At 33.8% G+C, this 19,112-nt stretch overlaps 1 protein-coding gene across 1 annotated transcript in view; it reads right to left on the reverse strand.

Moving 5' to 3' along the window:
• LOC110019426 (anaphase-promoting complex subunit 4-like) overlaps positions 1-19,112 on the reverse strand; it is a 70,956-nt gene that overhangs the window by 25,993 nt on the left and 25,851 nt on the right. Inside the window, exon 6 of the mRNA XM_020717078.1 lies at positions 6,116-6,196. Coding sequence (XP_020572737.1) covers positions 6,116-6,196 — 81 coding nt within the window. The remainder of the gene's footprint in view (positions 1-6,115; positions 6,197-19,112) is intronic.

A 19,112-nucleotide genomic window follows, 5' to 3' on the forward strand; every position in this document is an offset into this window, starting at 1 on the left:
CTCTTTCTGATAGCTTCCATAGATGAATGCCCCCACTGAAATTTTCCAATAAGAGCGAACTTGATATTCTCAGTTGAGGTTGAAAATTTTGAATCAGAGAAAAATAGTGTTATTTTCACACTCTTCCTGCTTATCTTTTTAAGAAAAGGGCAATCGCCCGTACCATCACGACATTCCTTGTATCACGACATTCCTTGTAGCTTAGCTTAAGGGGAAGACAATAGTAGATTCCGCAGGATGATTACCAACCACGTGGGCGAAAGAAGCTTTGTCAGGATCAACCCGAAGAAGAATGAAGCGCCATAATGACGATCCATCAGCCCGCAGATGCAAAAGCCAAAGAAAGCTGACGGTCTGATTTGATGCAACGCAACGATGCGTGTCGGGTCGTCGAACCTGAGGAAACAGGCGCAGGAAGGAAGAAAGGCGTGTACTGGTCGAAACAGCAGAAATGCAAGCAGCACAAACGTAGCTCGATGGGCCCTACAGAGACCACGATGCAGGCGCAGCACGATCATGATCCCGATCGACCCTACAGCTCGTCGAAACAGACGACGGAATAGAGGAGCATACTCCCCTTCTTCTACGAGCGTGGAATATAAGTAGCAGAATATATATACAATATAAGCCCAAGGGCAAATATATTAAAGCGAAAAGGGTACAGATAGGTTCTGTGAGTGGGCCCAAGTAGGCGCCCAACCCACACGGTACAACACACAACACACAAAAAATAAAAAATAAAAAACCAAAAATAGATGGTACATATAAGATCAATCGGGATGACCCAATTTAGTTTTGCCTCTGCCTCTAATTCTCGGAAGGGAATCAACTAACAAATTGGTGAGGGGAGTACCATTGTCTAAAGTAACCAAAGTATAATCCATTAGATTCCTTAGCTCAAGTAGATATTCATTCTTCTTCTTCCTCCTGAAAGTGTAGACCTGTCATTCCTCATCTAAAGATTTTTGCTCATTCGAATGTGATAGTGTTGTAGTAAAAAGATTGCCAAAAGTTGTACCCACAATAGGTTCTAGTGTATGTGAGGTATGAGTTATCGCCTCTACCCCTGATACTTCCTGAAGATAGGGAGCTGCAAGGTTCACCTGATTATCAGTCCTTGTAGGTAGGGATCCTTCAGTGTTGTTTTCAATAGGGTTTGAAAGTGTAGGTTGCTCAACAGAGCCATCTAGCTTCATATCATTTGTAGATACAATACTTTCAGAGGGGTGGTCCACAGGGGCAATTAAGTCAAACATCAAATCCTATCTTATGGTAGTTCTCTCTCCAAGTGAAATAGATGTGCCCAGAGCAGTGGAGTTAGATCCATCCTTATTCACTTGATTTTTAAATTTCAAATTAGGATGAAGCTTATGACATTTATCAAAGGTATACCAAAACATCTTACAATGAGAACAATAAAGAGGTCTATGCTCCATGATGATTTGTTGTCAATATCCATTATGAGTTGTGCCCAACCAGAATTCAATAACATCAGGTAAAGTAATCTCTTTCTGCGAGTATTATGGCCACAGAAGGTTTGGTTAGGTTGAAAGTGGGAAGATCTAGCTTCATAGGGTCCCCAAGTATGGCCCAAATAGAGTAAAGAACCTGATGATAAAAAAAGTGCAGCTTGAGACCAGGTAGATTAAACCATACTAGTACAGTAGGAGATTCATGATTGTGGTCAAAATTAGGAGACCACTTGAGTAACTTCATTGATTTGTCTGCAATGTTAAGATATTTTTTGAAGAAAATCTGAATGTAGTCTTTAGTCATGATTAATTGAATCAACACATGTCTCTCATCCATGAGCTTCACTTTCCACTTTCCTGCTAGCTTGAGAGCATCAAAAGTTTTCTTGATAACTTCCATAAGTGGGTGCCCTCACTAAAATTTTTCAATAAGAGCGAACTTGAATTTCTCAGTCATGGTTGAAATTTTTAACTCAGAAAAAAAAGTGTTGTTTTTCCACTTTTTCTACTTGCATTCTTAATAAAGGCACCGTCATATGTACCATCACGATACTCCTTATAACTTGAGAAGAAGGCTTTGTCAGGTTCAACCGCAGAAGAATGGAGCTCCATCACAGCAGAAAAAAACCCTGACAAGTCAAGCAGAGGGCGAAAAAAAATGACGAGCCGAAGACGGAAGACGGTCGGGACGAAGCTGCATAAAGTGAAGTCGCGAAATAGCCGCAGCTCGACAAGGCCTACGAAGACAGACAACAATCGCGTAGAAAAAACGAAATGCAGAAGACGAAGCCTCGACGAAGCTCAAAGAAGACGACGGAACAAAGGAGCCGCCCTTCGTTGTCAGGCAACAAAACGATGGTGTGAATGTCAGAAGGAGAGACGACATGCGAAAAAAAAGCCGAAGGAGAAGCCCTTCTTCGTCGAGAACGACGAAATCAATGGATTGGAAGCCGAAGGATTCAACGTCGGCAATCGCCATCGGGCGAAACCCTAGCAGAGCTGCCCCCCACCGACGCCATATATATATATATATGAATGCATATTTATTTATAGTAAGTTATTATAATGTTACACCTAATTTAATAACTCTATTTGCATAATTATTTATTTTAAATCCTAATTAGTGTAGGACTGATAGTCAACACTAGCTAATCACTGGAATATTTAGAAGTTTTGTTTGGGTTGTCTTGAGGTAAGTAACTGTTATTTATTTTGGGATAACTAAACCATTCATCATTAGGGGTATTAAACTTTGTTATTTGTACTAGATTTCTAGTTACATTGTAGGATTGTGAATCATGCTCTTATTGTTTTATATATATTTATTTTGTTTTGCACTTGTTATAGACTTCATTCATTGCTCATAATGAAGTAATTAGCTCATTTATTATATTGTCTCACAACTCCCTAAATATTTTCTTACAATTATAATATTTTCTTTTCTTGCTCTTTACATTTATGAATTGCGTGTAGATTTGTCAAATCACCAACTTGTGTAAAATAGCACATTGCATACATATTTACTTGTGAAAAAATTTGCAATTGTGTATGCTCGTATGCAGTGGTATGTAGGTTATTGGAACCCTTTGAGATATTTGACTAGTCGTGCCAACGAGCCCACATAGAGAGAACATTACAGAAAATTGTCCAGTTATTTTTGTTTGATGTTTACCTTCTCGATTTTAGGATATCTAATAAAACTGATTATATGAATATAAATTAAATTGAAATTGAATAATTAATAAATGCTAAGTTTTACACTGGTGAGACTTGATCGAATTTGAAATGATTGCATATTTCATTAAACTAACTAAGCATATTCATAACATTTTTTACAAGTCATTTTATATGCACATAATAAATTGTCTCTATGTTGATCATATTGCATGCACTATATCCTTGTCATTCATGTTTTAATGAAAAGAAGTTATTTATCGAGTTCAATTTGTCAAACCTGTCGTTGATATTTTTGTATAGCATGTTCTATTCAGCCACTTGAAAACCCGCTCTGCATAAAGGATTTTCCAATTCTAGACTTTCTTTTAGGTATTTTTCAGTTTTGCATTAGTTGTTGAGGATTATCTTTAAGGTTTTGGATAGTTATTTCCTATAATCATTCCAGTTTTGCCTCATTTAGTTCTTGTTTTTCATTTCAGTTGTATTAGTTTTACTTTTATTTATAGAATAAAATTTGTCTTGTGTTGTTTATTTTTGTTATTACTTGGATACAATTTTCTTTTTAAGAATACAAATCATGTTCACTTTGTTTATCATGCTCAGTGTTGTCAAGATGTACCGTCTTCCGAACCCACTATGTGACATAAAAGACAATACAAATACCCATAGAAAGATGATACCTACGAACGTTTTATGAAAGAACAATACTGCATAAAATATTAACCGAATAAAAAAATACATAATCAAGGAAAATTAGTAGTGTTAGAAAAATAGAATGCTAAGGGTGAACAAGTGCAAAGCTTCGGAGTTATAAGATCAGGCATTGGTACAAAAACTCCATATAAAAAAGATTAATTAATTGAAACATTGGTACAAATACTCCATGTAAGAAGGAATAATTAATTGAAACATTTAAATTTTAAAATCAGCAGTTAAGAGGGGTGAAATTAGCAAATTACAAAGACAAATAAATACATATAGTTTAAGAATTGAAGATGCTAAAGAATCTAATTTGTATTACAGTGACGCGCTCAAAACCAACCAAGTTTATAGTAGCACAAATACAAAATTAAGATGGATGGGTATCAAAAGTACATAAAACAGAGTTGAATAGAGGAAAGTGTTAAAATGATTATTAGGCCATTTAAGTCCCAAACTCTCTAATGTATCTAGCTTAGTCCCTTGACTCCACAAATATGGTCAAAAATAGTCTGTTCGCTCCTCAAAGCTAATCCACAATAGTCCAAAATTGGAACTATTTAAATTGTTTTTGAGGATTCAAGTGGCTAAATTGAACATATTATATAGTAGAAACTATAATAATCACAAACAAATAATCCAGGGACTATTTTGACATTTTTCTCATTAAAAGAAATATATATCAAAAACTATATAAGTAGGACTTACTACAAATAAGATTATAGAAAAAAAAGGGAAAGTGATACAACAGCATAATAAGTACTACACTAAAATTCAAATAAAAAAAAGGTAAGCACAATTGAAAATATGGCTCATAGTTTAGCTCAAAGACCAAAAATTACTCAAAAATTCAAAAATTAGATTCATTTTTGCTCCAATCCAGCTGAAATCAGCCAAGCTAGGTGCCAGCATTTTAACATAGTTTGATTTTTTAGTTCATTTGAAGACAAACCAAGCACTACTCAAACGAATTTATCAACAAAATTTAGAAAAATAAAGATGCATGATAAGAAAACAAGTTAAAAACAGTATAGAAACGTAGACACAAGTTCTTCAAGTTCTAGAGTTGTAAATCCAAAAAACGAAAAAAATTAGAATGGTGACAGCAGAATAGGAGGCTAGCAATCCAATAAAGGAAAAGAAAGAACGAATGATGATGAAGCACAGCAAAGCAGATCAATTTGTGTCCAAGCTATAGAAGTAACAAACTAAAGTGATCTACTATATTTGCTTAAGACAACTTAATATTGAAGTACAATGAACTTGGTAATAAAGAAACATGAACATTCAATTTTTTCCCGCATGGTGAATGTAATCACTTCATTATAAAAAAAATTATTCACCATATTTAAAATTAAATTGAGGTGATTATTATTTTTCTTTTTAGCACCTCATTTCACAAGGAACAGTAGTATAAAGTGATGCCTAGTGGTTCGGGCATTGTGCAACACTATCTCTCCTGGAGAATGCCTATCACTTTTAAAAACACTCGAAATTAGTTATAATCATGCCATTTTAAACAATTACTATTCCTACTTTTTAACCATAATTCCAGCTGATGCGATAATGGGCATAACATAATCATGCCATTTTAAACAATAACTATTCCTACTTTTTAACCATAATTCCAGCTGATGCGATAATGGGCATAACATAGAATAGTAAAGAACCATTTATTGAATCCAATCAAATGAAAGAGATAAGTTGATAAAAATATGATTAAACCAGTAATACAACAAGTTTAGCCTCTGCGAATTGCTGGTGAAGGGACAGGAACGATCCAATTACTTCATAACAAAATATGAGCAGCCATACGAGTTGGGCAAGCAAATTTTAAACTACTTCATTAGCATAGCGAAGAACCATTTTTTTTTTCTATCCACAAGGTGGATAAGCTAACTTCCTCTGCTAACATTCCACAAAAGAAGCTGTGCACTACAATTTTAGCATGCACTAGGAAACTAAACTGTAAAATATAAACAAGACTCAAATTTAAGATAACATGGTTTAAAGGCAAATGATTATCAATATCAGATGGCAAGAGTTTCCTTGAGAAGTTAACTGGTTCGATTACCGTAGCTTTAACCTTGAAGAATCTTGACAAGTATAACAGGATTATGGAACATGCAAAATAGACGGAAAAATAATTACCAATACATGTGAGAGGCTATTGATAAAGTGAAATGAAATAATAAAACTAAAGCCCCTCCAATCATGTATCCTGAAATAAAAAGAATAATAACTTGAACCAATAAGCGATACCATACCTTTTGTATAGAAGCATTGCGCAGCTTGTAAGTCACATTATCATCTAGTGCAGAAGTTAAAATAGACATGTTCCGAATGTTCTGACAATTGAAGTTAGTTAAAACGAGTATAGAATAACAATAATATCTTTACAGAATACAGCAATGAAAATACTAACAAAAACGGCAAGCAAAAATTAATATCTATTGAATCTTTAAACTTTCAAAAATTCATCGAGTTCAAAATAAGTAATCGGAAAGGAAAATCATACCAAAATAAAATAAAACAAAATAAATACCAACAAAACATAAAATGTTATTATTCTCTTGAATAAAACAAAATAAATACCAACAAAACATAAAATGAAATCAACAAAATCAAATCAGCAATTTCGAGAGAGGCATACACAAAGCATAGGGCCTGCTCACAAGGTGAGAAAAAAGAAGGAATTAGAGATCCTGGCAAAAAAAGATCACTGATTTGAGGATAAAGTTTTAATTTTCTTCAAACTAAAACATAGCCGCCAACCCTAATGGCATTACCAAATTATGAACTTCCAAGTGTTGTACAGTAAGTAACTACTTACCATCACACAACTAAGAGCATGGTTATGTTAACAATAGATAATAAAACTATAACATGATACCGGAGCTAACACAAATTACAATAAAAAAAATAAATATGCGGTTACAACAAAACGCTCTTGAAAACGAAATACAAAAACAAGTACAAACTCAATTAAAGTGTATCCCTAAGTGTGGTGACCGGTCAAAAAAGTTGGGAGTTGGCTGTGGGTGCGACCGGGAAGGGGTGTGCTAATCGGCGGTAGAGAGAAGGTTGCGGTTGTGGACTGCAGTTGGGAGGTTGTACATGGTTGGGATAGCGATTAGGATGTGGGGGAAGGGATTCCCAAAGGCTAGGACAGCAGCGAAGATGTGTGGGAAGGCATTCCCTGAGGTTCGGACAGCAAATAGGTGGCAGGAGAGCAATTGGCTGGGTGCTGGAAGGCGATGTTGATGGATGGCAGCAAAGTGGGAAGGAGCTAGTTGATAGGCGGTTTCAGAAAAAAACCAAGGAGGTTGCTTTTTGAGTGGTTGCAGTGAATATAGGGAGAGGGGGGGAGGGGGTAGGTTGCGGAGCAATGAAAACGTTGACGATAATCAACATCTCAGACTAGATACAACCGGAGCACTACTTGTTATCACATACAAGCCCAAGAAAGGAAAACCTGGATGCCAACAACTGTCCTGGTAAAAAACACAAAAAACTAAGAATCCAAACCCTAATACACACATATGTTAGAATGACTAAAACAGAATAATGAATAATAATAAAAAAATCATTAAAAGAACGAAAACGAGGCTTGTGACCCACCTCCCGAGCTCGTAGGAGTCGCGGTGTCCCACAATACACACATATGTTAGAATGACTAAAACAGAATAAAGGATAATAATAAAAAAAATCATTAAAAGAACGAAAAACGAGGCTTGTGACCCACCTCCCGCGCTCGTAGGAGTCGCGGTGTCCCACGATCGAAGCAGAATCTCCCACATGAGTCTCTTGGGGTTGGAGGAGCTTCAACCACATTCGTCGAAGATTCTGCCTCATCGTAGTATGACGTCAGATCAGTCAAGTTGAAAGTGGCAGCAATGTAACTATCTCCTGATAAGTCAATTTTGTAAGCATTGTCACTCCAAGTCACATCTTGATAGAATTGGTATACATCACACATTGGCACAATCATAACTGAAACTATACATGGATGGGTATCCTCATGAACAAATCCTCGAACCATTAAATGTGGAAATAGCTTCTTCCACCCCCATACTCAGAATGTATATGATAAAATAGTATACACAGGAACCAACTTTGCAATGAAATCTATGGTATGTTGAACCACACTAAAGTATAACCACTCAGGAAAGATATCTTCTTCTTCTCTAATAAAACTTGCATCCCACTGAAAAATCTTCTTCCCCATCAAGCTCTAAAGACAATTTGCAAAGCAAAGTAAAAGGTAGAATCACACACCCATACTATGCAGTATTCGATTGGCATGTAGGGAGTGGTTGCATTTTTTGCTTAGCAATTGAAATCTTAATCTGCTACGATGCAGAGGGAGTAAGTTAGAAGTGTTTGACAAGAGCATCTAAACCCAAGAATTGGAATCTTTTCTAATAATCTAAAAGCTGCATCCCCAACAATAATTTGTCAAAATATCAATGTTTATTTGACTATTATTGGCCAAAAGAAGGCCAAAGTCCTTTCATAAGATTCATACCTAGGCTAAGTCGATTTCTATGTCATCATCACCTCTTCAAGCCAAATACATCATTTACAGCTACAATAGAGAAACGAGAAGCCAACTGGGAAGAAAAATGTTTTGGATGCTAAAATGTCTGTCCTATCTTTTGCCTCATAAAAGCACGAGTAATGGTGGGCATAATCTCCTCTTCAAAGTCAAAAATTGCATTTATTTGTTTCGTCAATGTTTCCTTGATTCAATATGATAATGATAGATACGAATGTTTAGGTTAAAAAAATCAAAGATTATTAATATTGTTAATTATGTTTAATTAAACTTAATTAATAATAATTTAAATTTTAAATCTTTTGAGTGAGTGCAAAATTTATTCATCCTATAACTGCTCCCACCTGCATCACCCATCATGTTTCCAAAACCGTTCTAAGTAAATAACAGCGTAATATGCGTTCTAGAGTTCTCTCCCTCTCATTCTCCCACTTTACAATTTGAATGTATATCAAACAAAAACACTTCTTATCCCGTTCAAAACCTTTACTTTTGCCGTAACTGTCATACGCTCCTCCCAGCACATGTAGACCTCAATTCCCAGCTATTGCCCTATTCAAACCACTCCAGGCCTTCGAACAAACCTCTCATTTCCTTCATCTCCTTTGCACTGTCATGCTTCCTTTCGCTGAAAAGATAACCGAGAAAACACCCATCCTTCCGTCGCTCCAGTACACACAACCAAAGCATCCACTCCTCTGAGCTCTAGCTCGAATCCCTTCCTTTCAATCCAGACATATGAAGTCGCTCATCTCTATCCACTAGTTCGAACCGAAGCCACGATCGCCCCACTTTTTCCTCTAGCACGAAGAAATCGCATGTGAAAATCGCATGCATTGCCCTTGCTCTGCTCTCCCATTCAATCCTCAGCCGCTAATGTAATGCCCAAATTTCAGAAACCAGGTAAAGTTCGACAAAGTTTCAAAGCACTCAAAATTTTCATCTCTCAAACATTAACTGAAATAATTTTATTAAATTCTATATATGAAATCGAGCAATTTGATATAAAGCACCAAGCATGAATAACGAACGACTCGAGAGATATAAAACTTGAAAATTATAGTTTAATTTAATAAAACTTTAATTATTCCTTAATCACCCGCATGTTCTCTGCAGCCAACCAACTACGCACATTTTATTCATTTCGATCGGTCGAATAGCGGTATAGAGCCTCGATTTTTTGCCCCTATTCCTTCTACTATATCCTGAACTTCCCTTCTCCCTATTCGGTTCACTCGGCAGAAGCATACGAGGGAGCCGCGACACTTGCTACAGTGCAATCCAGGGATCCGTGCGACTTCTATAAGCACGAATCCCTCTCACATGTTAGTTGAGACTTTCACTTCCTTTCTCTCACTTCTGAATTTAAGTTAGCCTCGATTTTTGCGCTTTTCACGTTTTTGACAGTTGATGGAGGTAATATCAAAACCATTGAAAGCAAAGTTCCATGAGTTTTAGCACGAAATTAACAAGGGGAAAGTGAAGATTAAGGCTTAAAAGAGTTGAGAAGGAATTTTGAGTTTTTGGAAAAGGCAAATTTATGTCGAAAAACATTTTCGAGGTATGTTTTGGCAAGTAAAGTATTTTTTGAGTTAATTCATGTTTTGAGCCAAACTTTATGAATTTATATGTTGTCTACGAGCGTCAAGTTGTTTATATGGAATGGCGAGCATGAGATGAACGTGTGGGCATTCATCGTAGGGCTGTTCCGTCAAGTCATGTGAAAAAATTTGTGCTAATTTAAGAAAAATAAACTTTTATAGGCTTTCATATAATTTTTAGTTTGACACGGATGCATTTAGAATTTCCTGCATATTGTAAATGGATATCTATTTTCATATTATAAATGATCCTGCATATTGTAAATGGATATCTATTTTCATATTGTAAATGAATACCTGCAATTGAATGTATGAATGCATGTTTACTTCTCACAGGATACATTGACGCTATATACATATGATGTTATTTTATGGTATGATATAGGTGATTAAGCTTATGCGTGTTTTGCTTCATGCCTATGATACATGCAATGTCTTATGCTTGATACAGTAATGGCAATTTAAATATCACAATGAATGTTAGGGGGTAGACTATTATATGAGTGTTTGCAAGTACATTATGCAGAGATATAGTATTCTCGGCTCCTGATATAAATACAAGTACGAAACTCTGGGAATCTTTGGAATTAGGAGACAGAAAGTTAAAGACCCATGGGTACCAGGGGGTTTGTCGATAACTACTATGTTGGAGGAAGTCAAATATTTAGCAATAGTTTATATGGCATTTGGGGCAGAGTGACGACCCATAATGAAAACAAGTAACATTATTATAATATGACCTCTATAAAAGAAATTAACTTGTTTTTATATCGTTATGATTTCTTTCTTATGCCCTGCATGATACTCTACAGTTGATTTTTTTATACTACTGGTATTTGCTCTCTTTTCATGTTTTCTATTATGTCAACTTGTTATGATTGTATGTAGACATGTATAGTTTTATAAGAGCATATGTGTTTCTTTTCATGTACAAAAACTTAAGTTTTCTCTGAGCTCATTGTTGCTCATTTTCCATTGTTGTCTTCCAGGTAGGAGCAACGAGCACTGAGGCGAGCAGCCAGGTGTGTCATTGTACAACTTTTGCACGATACTTTTGAGAGCTTTTGTACATACTTTTTTTGATACGTATATTTTTATTATATTAGATTTAGCAGTTCTCAATTATTTTCATATTTTAGATATGATTTTCATACTTCTGAATACATATTTGAAATGCAATGTACCATACATGTTGTTGCGATCCAATAAGACTAATTCGTCACCTACTGGGTCCTGATTATAAAAGTCAAAACAAGTGTTGGTGAAAGTTGGTCTAACAAAATTGTTAGTCTTGGTCGCACCACGATTGACCCTAACAAGGAGACTAGTTAGGGTGTGACAGTCGAAACCCTCAAATTTTTGTTCATTTGCCTCCCTTTCTCCTCGAGACCATCTCATTCACGATATAGTAGTGACGAGCAAACAAGGAAAGCAACGACGGGTTTGCAGCGTACAGATACCTCCAAAACTCAATTTCCTCTCATGTTGATTCGCCTCTCTAAGTTCGCAAGACAACAACACCCCCAACTCCTTTTACCCACTGAAACTAAAAATCAAAACTGTTGAGGTCTCTGTCTTCTTTATTTCATTAGTTTGCTTGCTCATATTCCTATCACAAGTCACTTCTTTCTCATTTCACGCTCTGTTACCCACATATATCGAACCCGAAGCAAGCCACTTAATTATCTTAAGCCAACAACCTAATTCCCCTCTCTTTTCATATATATATATATATATAAGTATATATATATAAGATAATATATTTGCTATTAAAAAAATAAAAAATTTTATATTTTCATTTCATTGTCATTCACATCACCAATTTTGCTTGAAAAGGTATAAAAAATGGGTGGGGGAAAGTTTTTAAAATAGACATATTTGAGGAAATTTAAGTACCTGCCCAGAAAATTAAACGTCATTCAGAGAGAATTTTGTACTCATTTGGGGAAATTTATAAAAGTCGATAACTTAAGCACTCATCCTGAGAACCCGAGTACCTGTTTGCATGAGCAAGTAACGTTCCGAAAAGTTAAGTACATACACAGGAAAATGCATGCTTTAGTTTGGCTCTTTACATATTAATTGAATGTCCGACATATCTCATAAACGGTGGGTTAAAATACATTGCTTTGTTCCCCAGCTACAGGTCAACTTATAGATATTTGGGAAAGTTAAAATTCTCCCTAATACCCCCTAATAGAGGAGGACATCAAAAGGCTGCCAAAATTTCGAGCGACTTGAACTTACAAATAATTCAGAAGTATAAACTTTTTGGACTACCGTGAACTTTTAAAACAGCAAATATTTTTAAAATTGGTTGCGAGGATATAAAAAAATCAATTTAGGCTCCTATATTTGAAAAATAATTCAAATTTGGACTTTTAAACTTAAAAAATAATTCAAACTTAGGAGATTAGGCTTGAAAAATAATTAAAACCTGGGCTAATGAAGATTTGTAAATAATTTAAAATATGAACTATTTGACTTACAAATAATTTAAGAATATGAATTATATAGACCTATAAATTGACTAAAATATGGAATATTTGTGCTTATGAAAATGACTTAATATATATGAGGCAAAGCTTATGGTCACTGTTAAATGTCAAAATAAGAACTTAATACACTAATATCGTCATCGAATCTACAACTCCAATTCTCAAACAGACATTAAGCAACCCTTTCTAAGCCAAAAATATAGCTTTGCATGTGATCCAATAATAAAATATCCTAGAGAAGTTCTATTATTTTAAATAATTTCAAATGTTAACAAAATTTAAGAGTATAATTCAACTCAAATGATATGCCTCAAAAATTTATGCAAATACAATAAGACGTGTATTCAATGGATCAAAAGCTTCTACGTCGACCATCTGATGATCCAATTAGGAGAGTAGATATTTTAGATTTGACTTATGTTAAGAAAGGCAGATGTAGACCTAGAAAAGACTTTGGCATATTGAATAAAAAATTATCTTAATTTACTAGAATTAAATGAAAATATGACTCTCATTAGAACTCAATGGAGAAAAGGGATTCATGTAGCTGACCCCTCTTAATAAAATAAAGGCTTGTTGTTGTTGTTCTTATTGTTGTATAAATAATAAGATATTAATGCAATTAATAAGTTTGAATGATTTAGATATTGTACGCATGTTTTGAAATTTCCTTCAAATGTAAGATATTGCCTCACGATGTGTTAATACTTTAAAATATTAAGTCATATTTTTTTAAGAGAACAAAATTTATTGAATTACATTTTACAAGTGAGGCAAATTAGTATAATTATATCAAAATGCTTGAATATTAATAAGAAAAACCACATTTGCTCCACCAAATTGATTAATTGCTTAAGCTTGAATGGTCTGAAAATATTGTCCGCGTCAAAGTTATAATTACACTCAAATAGTTCTCACTCTGATAAGCATACAAGATTCTTTTAGAAAAATCTATGATTATTTTAAAGACCCTCCTGACTTAAAAAATTATATTCAAGATAATCAAGCTATGTATGCTTTCAATTGGGTTGTCTTATCCATAGAGAAAGGTTGTAAGTCTCACTCAATTAATCTAATCATTACCCTAAAAACCAGATTTGATGAGTCTAATAATTTCAATTAAAGCCAACCAAACATAAAATTTGCAAGTTCAAATCACTTAGTATAATTCTCCTCATTATCAGAACTAGAATTGACAAGAAAAATAATTTAAAGATCTTATGCCAACAAACTTTAAATAAATTACAAACATAAATATTTTAAATGTCGAAACCCCCGATGATGACCATACTGATTGAAGATCTCAACCGAATGGGGTCAGCGTTTACATTGATTTCCAAGATAAGTTCTCAAAATAACAAACCAAAACATCCAAGTTAAAATCAATCATTTAAAATTAAAGCAAACTTCGTCCACCATTCACAGCATTTTTTAAGTGATAAACTTTTAATTAACTTCTGCTCACAAAAGGAGAATGTCATATCGAGTGTGTCATTGAGTTCGCACTCAAAGTAATCTAATATCAGTAAAATTGTGGCATGAATCCCCTATTTTTGTGGTTTTCCCCAACAGTTCCACAAAAAAGTAACGATTACAACTAGAGCCCTCTGGTTTGATGGTTTGTCGTCAAATGACGCCATTAAATTACGATCATGATTGCAACATGTATGTTCCTCAATGAGTTTTTATTCTTTGAGTAATGAAACAGAGGATGACGGAACATTGAGATCATGTTCAGGTTCATCATTGTTCCTCCCACCATCCACATTAAGCTCAATGTGATACATTTTATAATCTAAAACTCAAGTCTGTTGCTATTGTAAGTCGAATATTCAATGAATAATGCCTTGCCTTAATCTAAAGTACTCTCCCATTATTAAGAAGGTTAATTAACCATAGAGACTTGTGGTTATGGGAAACCTCACACCCATATCGAAAAAATCCTCTAGTAGTTTCATATCTACAATATAATCTGTCTTCTAAAAATTTGACCCAAAAAACTAAACACAAAGCACTCAACTCAGCAAACAAAAGTCTGGGGCGTGAATTTTCGGATCCCACAATGAAATTTGGACTAAAGTCTTCTCCTACGGTGACTATAATATATCGAACATATGAACAGAGAAAGTAAAGCCATTTTATGTAAAATTAAATTACACATTGTAACGATATCATTCTAGGAAATTCTTTTTCCATTGATAAAACAAGTAACATCTATGTCTTTTGAACTAGACCAAGAAATTGTAAGATATAAGGCTGTGAGAAAAACAAAGAGGTAAAGAAACCAGAGATGGAAGCGCATATTAATACAAGAACGAATTTTTGGTCTTTTGATAAGATCTTGTGAAGGTCATACTTCAAATTTTTATCCTTTCATTTTTCTTTTCTGCAATGGATTTAATTGTTTGCTGACATTATTGAATTGGGTGGAATCTAATATCTACTGCAGATGATGCTTATTTTCGTAATTATTTTGCCTGACGCCGGTGAATGTACCAAGATATTCCCAATTTCATTAAATTGGTAGCATATCTTCATCTTTATAGTTGAAATAATTCTTAACAATTAAAGCTGATGACAAAGAAACTTGTAGCATATGTTGTCGAAGTTTGATGCTTGAATTTTAAAATGATAGTTAGCCCAAGGATCGACCAAGGGTACTGCTCGCATAAAGATTCAAAATACAGCCCCTCTGAAAATTAAAGGATATCCCATCACAACCTTCCACATATGAAATAAATAGAAAGGGAGCACCATTGGGGCTGATTCAATTGAGATAGTTTGACAAAGAAACTTAATCATCAAATCACATATAAATTTAATAATAAACTACAAAATATACATATGGTGAGTAAATCAAATTAAATTTAGTTGATCACATTGTTGGTTTTAAGAAAATGAATCCCCGAAAAGATTTTTAAAGAATAGCTCCCAAACAAGGCTCAAACAAAGAATATGTAGAGTTCATTCTACACATCTTTTCACCTCTAATTCATAATGTAGTAAGGACTTAACCGAGAAGTTAAAACTTTACCCAAAAAAAAAAAGACTCGAGATACTCTTCTTAATAGATGATCTAGGGGGGCGTTGAACTAATTGTAAGTAAATTCAGTGCTATATGAAGTTTAAATTAATTATTTGAGGATACAACAGTTAATCTCATATAAGTGGAGTGATCAAAAGTTAAGCTTAATTGTGCTCTTTGTTTGTTTTTTTTTTTTTAACTTTCTTGTTTTTTTTTCCTTTTTTTTTTTTTTAACTTTCTTGTTTTTTTTTTCCTTTTTTTTCCGTGAATAGTGCACGACTCTAGATGTGAGTATGACTGCTTATCAAGCGTTGAACGTGTACGGCCCTTTGCTGACAATCATTCAAATGTTTGACGATCAAATTTTACTGAATCTTGAGTGCAAATAACAAAACTCAGGAAAATAAAACGTGAAGAATCAAGGAATTGCGGACGAAGTGAATATGATGATTGCATATGTATATCAGGAAATTAGTTACATCAAATATCAGCGAGTTAAATGAATGAACATAAGAAAATGAAAGATGGTTGAAATAAAAGGAAAACAATAATTTTTTAGCCGCTATTTTTAATCTGTGAAGGCATAGAACATTGAAATTTTAAATTGGGGCGAGGTAAGGCCTTTGGCTATAATCTTCCAATTATCAGTATCATAACCAAATTCCAAAAGCTTTGAAGCCAACCAGTACTAAAGCAACTTATAAATTGCTACATAAAATGTAAAAATATTATAACCGAATTAAAACTGCTACTTCGAACACCTTTGAAAGCTCAGCTATCTGAACAAAAATTTAAACAAAAACCATGGCATAATTTCATCACATTGAATTACTTTTAACTTCGAAGTTGTTGCTTTGCATTGCATTATACCCTTTATCCAGAAGTTCAAGAACTAAGCGCACTGAATGGCATTCAAAATAGTAAACTTCAAACCATAGATGACTTGGCTAACAGATATAGATGGCACAAATATCATAACAAATCATTGGATAAATGGAAAAACAATAGCTTGGTTAATCTGGTTTTATTCAACTTCAATAAAAAAGAATAAATAGCATAATACATTAAATGGCTGAAAATGATAAAGATTAACGATAGAAACTACAAGGGAATGTTCTATATCAATTTAAATTTTAAAAACCCCCGTGACAAGCAATCATGTGGTAGAAAATTGGCAGCATACACCGCCGAATACCTCAATAAACCCAACAACAACAACAACAACATGCCGTTATCCCAGTAACTGGGGTAGATTACATCAATCATTTTCTAATAGATTAAGATCATTTTTTATACAATATGCTCAAGTCTTTTTTAGGTTTATCTTTGTCATTCTTAACACTAGTTGAATCTAAAACACCTACTCTCCTAACCAGATGATCAGATGGTCGACGTTTAAGGTGACCAAACCATCTAAGATGACACTCTCTAATCTTGTTCATCGCTACAGCTACACCAGCCCTATCACAGATATATTCATTTCGCATTTTGCCTGTAAGTGTCAAGCCACTCGTCCACCAGCCACTCGTCCACCTAAGCATTCTCATCTCAACAAGAGTTAACTTTGTTTTATACTTCTCTTTTAGAGGCCAACATTTTGCATCATAGAGCATTGCAGGTTTCACTGCCATCTTATAAAATTTTTCTTTCAGTCTCAGCGGTACTTTTAACCACACAATAGGCCTTGATGCATTCCTCCACTTCATCCAAACAACATGAACTCAACTAATAACATCCCCATCAATATCACCATTAATTTGAAAAATAGACCCGGTATCCAAAAAGTTCACACCTTCTAATGATTTGGTCACCCACAATTAAAACTTTGTCACTAGAGCTACTACTGCTAAAATTACATTCCATGTATTCAGTTTTAGATGTACACAAATGAAGGCCCTTAAACTCCAATATAGACTTCCATAATTCAAGCTTTCTTAAACTCTTTCTCTAGTCTTATCCACAAGAAGGACATCATCAGCAAAAGGCATGCACCAAGGTACATCATCCTGTAAATGTCCAGTATGAGCATCCATAACTAAAGCAAAAAAGATATGGGGTTAAAGCGGATCCCTTATGTAGTCCAATTGAAATTGGAAAAATACTTGTACAATCCTTCTTCTGTTTGAACACAAGTAACAGCTCTAATATGCATATCTTTAATGACTTGAATATAACTCACAAAAATATTTCTTCAATGCTTTTCTTCACTAGAACTCTCCAAAGGACTTCTCTTGGAGCCTCATCGTAAACTCTTTCTAAATCAATAAGGATCATATGTAGATCCTCCTTATTCTCTTTGTACTTCTCCATAAAAGCTCTCAATAAATGTATAGCTTCCATGATAGATCTGCCCAGCATAAATCTAAATTGATAATGGGAAATCTTTGTAATATGACTTAACCTGTGTTCAGTTGCCCTCTTCCATAATTTTAAAGTAAGTCACATCAACTAAATTTCTCTATAATTTGCACACTTTTGTACATCCTCTTTATTCTTAAAAATGTGACCAAAACACTCTTCTTCCACTCCTCTCTCCCCCTCCTCTCGCATCTTTTTAGTTTTTAAAAAAATATTAAAGAATTTAGCAAGCCAAGAGACTCTTAAATCTCCTAAATATTTTCACACTTCAATTGCATATCATCAGGTCTTACTGATTTTTCAACCAGGGTTTTCTTTAAAGTCTACCAACTTCTTTTTTATTAATGCGATGGTAAAAATAAAATAAATTATTATTATTAACGATATTAAGATCACTAAGATCGATTTTATTTTCAGAGACTTCGTTGAAAGTTTATCAAAATAGCTCACCCATGTATATTGAATATTTTATTTTAAGAAAAGCACTTTTTAATTTTCATCTTTAATACGCTTTACTCGAATTACATTTTTACGTTTATTTTTTCTTTGTTTGGCTAGTTCTTACATATATTTTTCACCTCTTCAATATTTATTTTATTACAAATATCATTAAAAGCAATTAGCGTCACAAATTATTCTCTTAGAGTCACTGTGGATCACCTTATATTTTTCTTAGTTCCCTAAGCTTTTACATTTAAATCAATTTTTATAATACAATTTCTTATATTTTATCTTTTCTTGCACATTATTATTTCACAACTAATTATTTTTATTTATAAAAATTTTCCTTTCGATTCTCCAAGTACATCTTTACTCACTTCTTTAATAGTGTGTGATAATTTATCCCACATAGAATTTGCTTCGTCATAAACATCCCAAATCTTGAAATTTACTCATAAAATTAATTTTATTTGTCTTTTAGATGTTATCATCTAAATTTTATGACAATGTTTTCTTATATTTTTATCTTACAACTCCTAATCTTAAAATTCAAAACTGATAGTGGATGTTGAGTACTTAAATTTTCACGTGTAATGACTTTACAATCTTTAAATTCTCGAAGATCTCTTTTTCTCATAAGAAAATAATCAATTTGTATTTTATTAGATCCATTCTTATAAGTAATAATATGCTCATCTCTTCTCTTAAATAAAGTATTAGTACTAACAAAATAATACGTTAAAGTAAAATCTAATATGGTTCTACCTTCTTCATTAATTACTT

This window comes from Phalaenopsis equestris, unplaced genomic scaffold, assembly GCF_001263595.1.
Source record: "Phalaenopsis equestris unplaced genomic scaffold, ASM126359v1 Scaffold000002, whole genome shotgun sequence".
In the NCBI taxonomy this organism is placed as follows: Eukaryota; Viridiplantae; Streptophyta; class Magnoliopsida; order Asparagales; family Orchidaceae; genus Phalaenopsis; species Phalaenopsis equestris.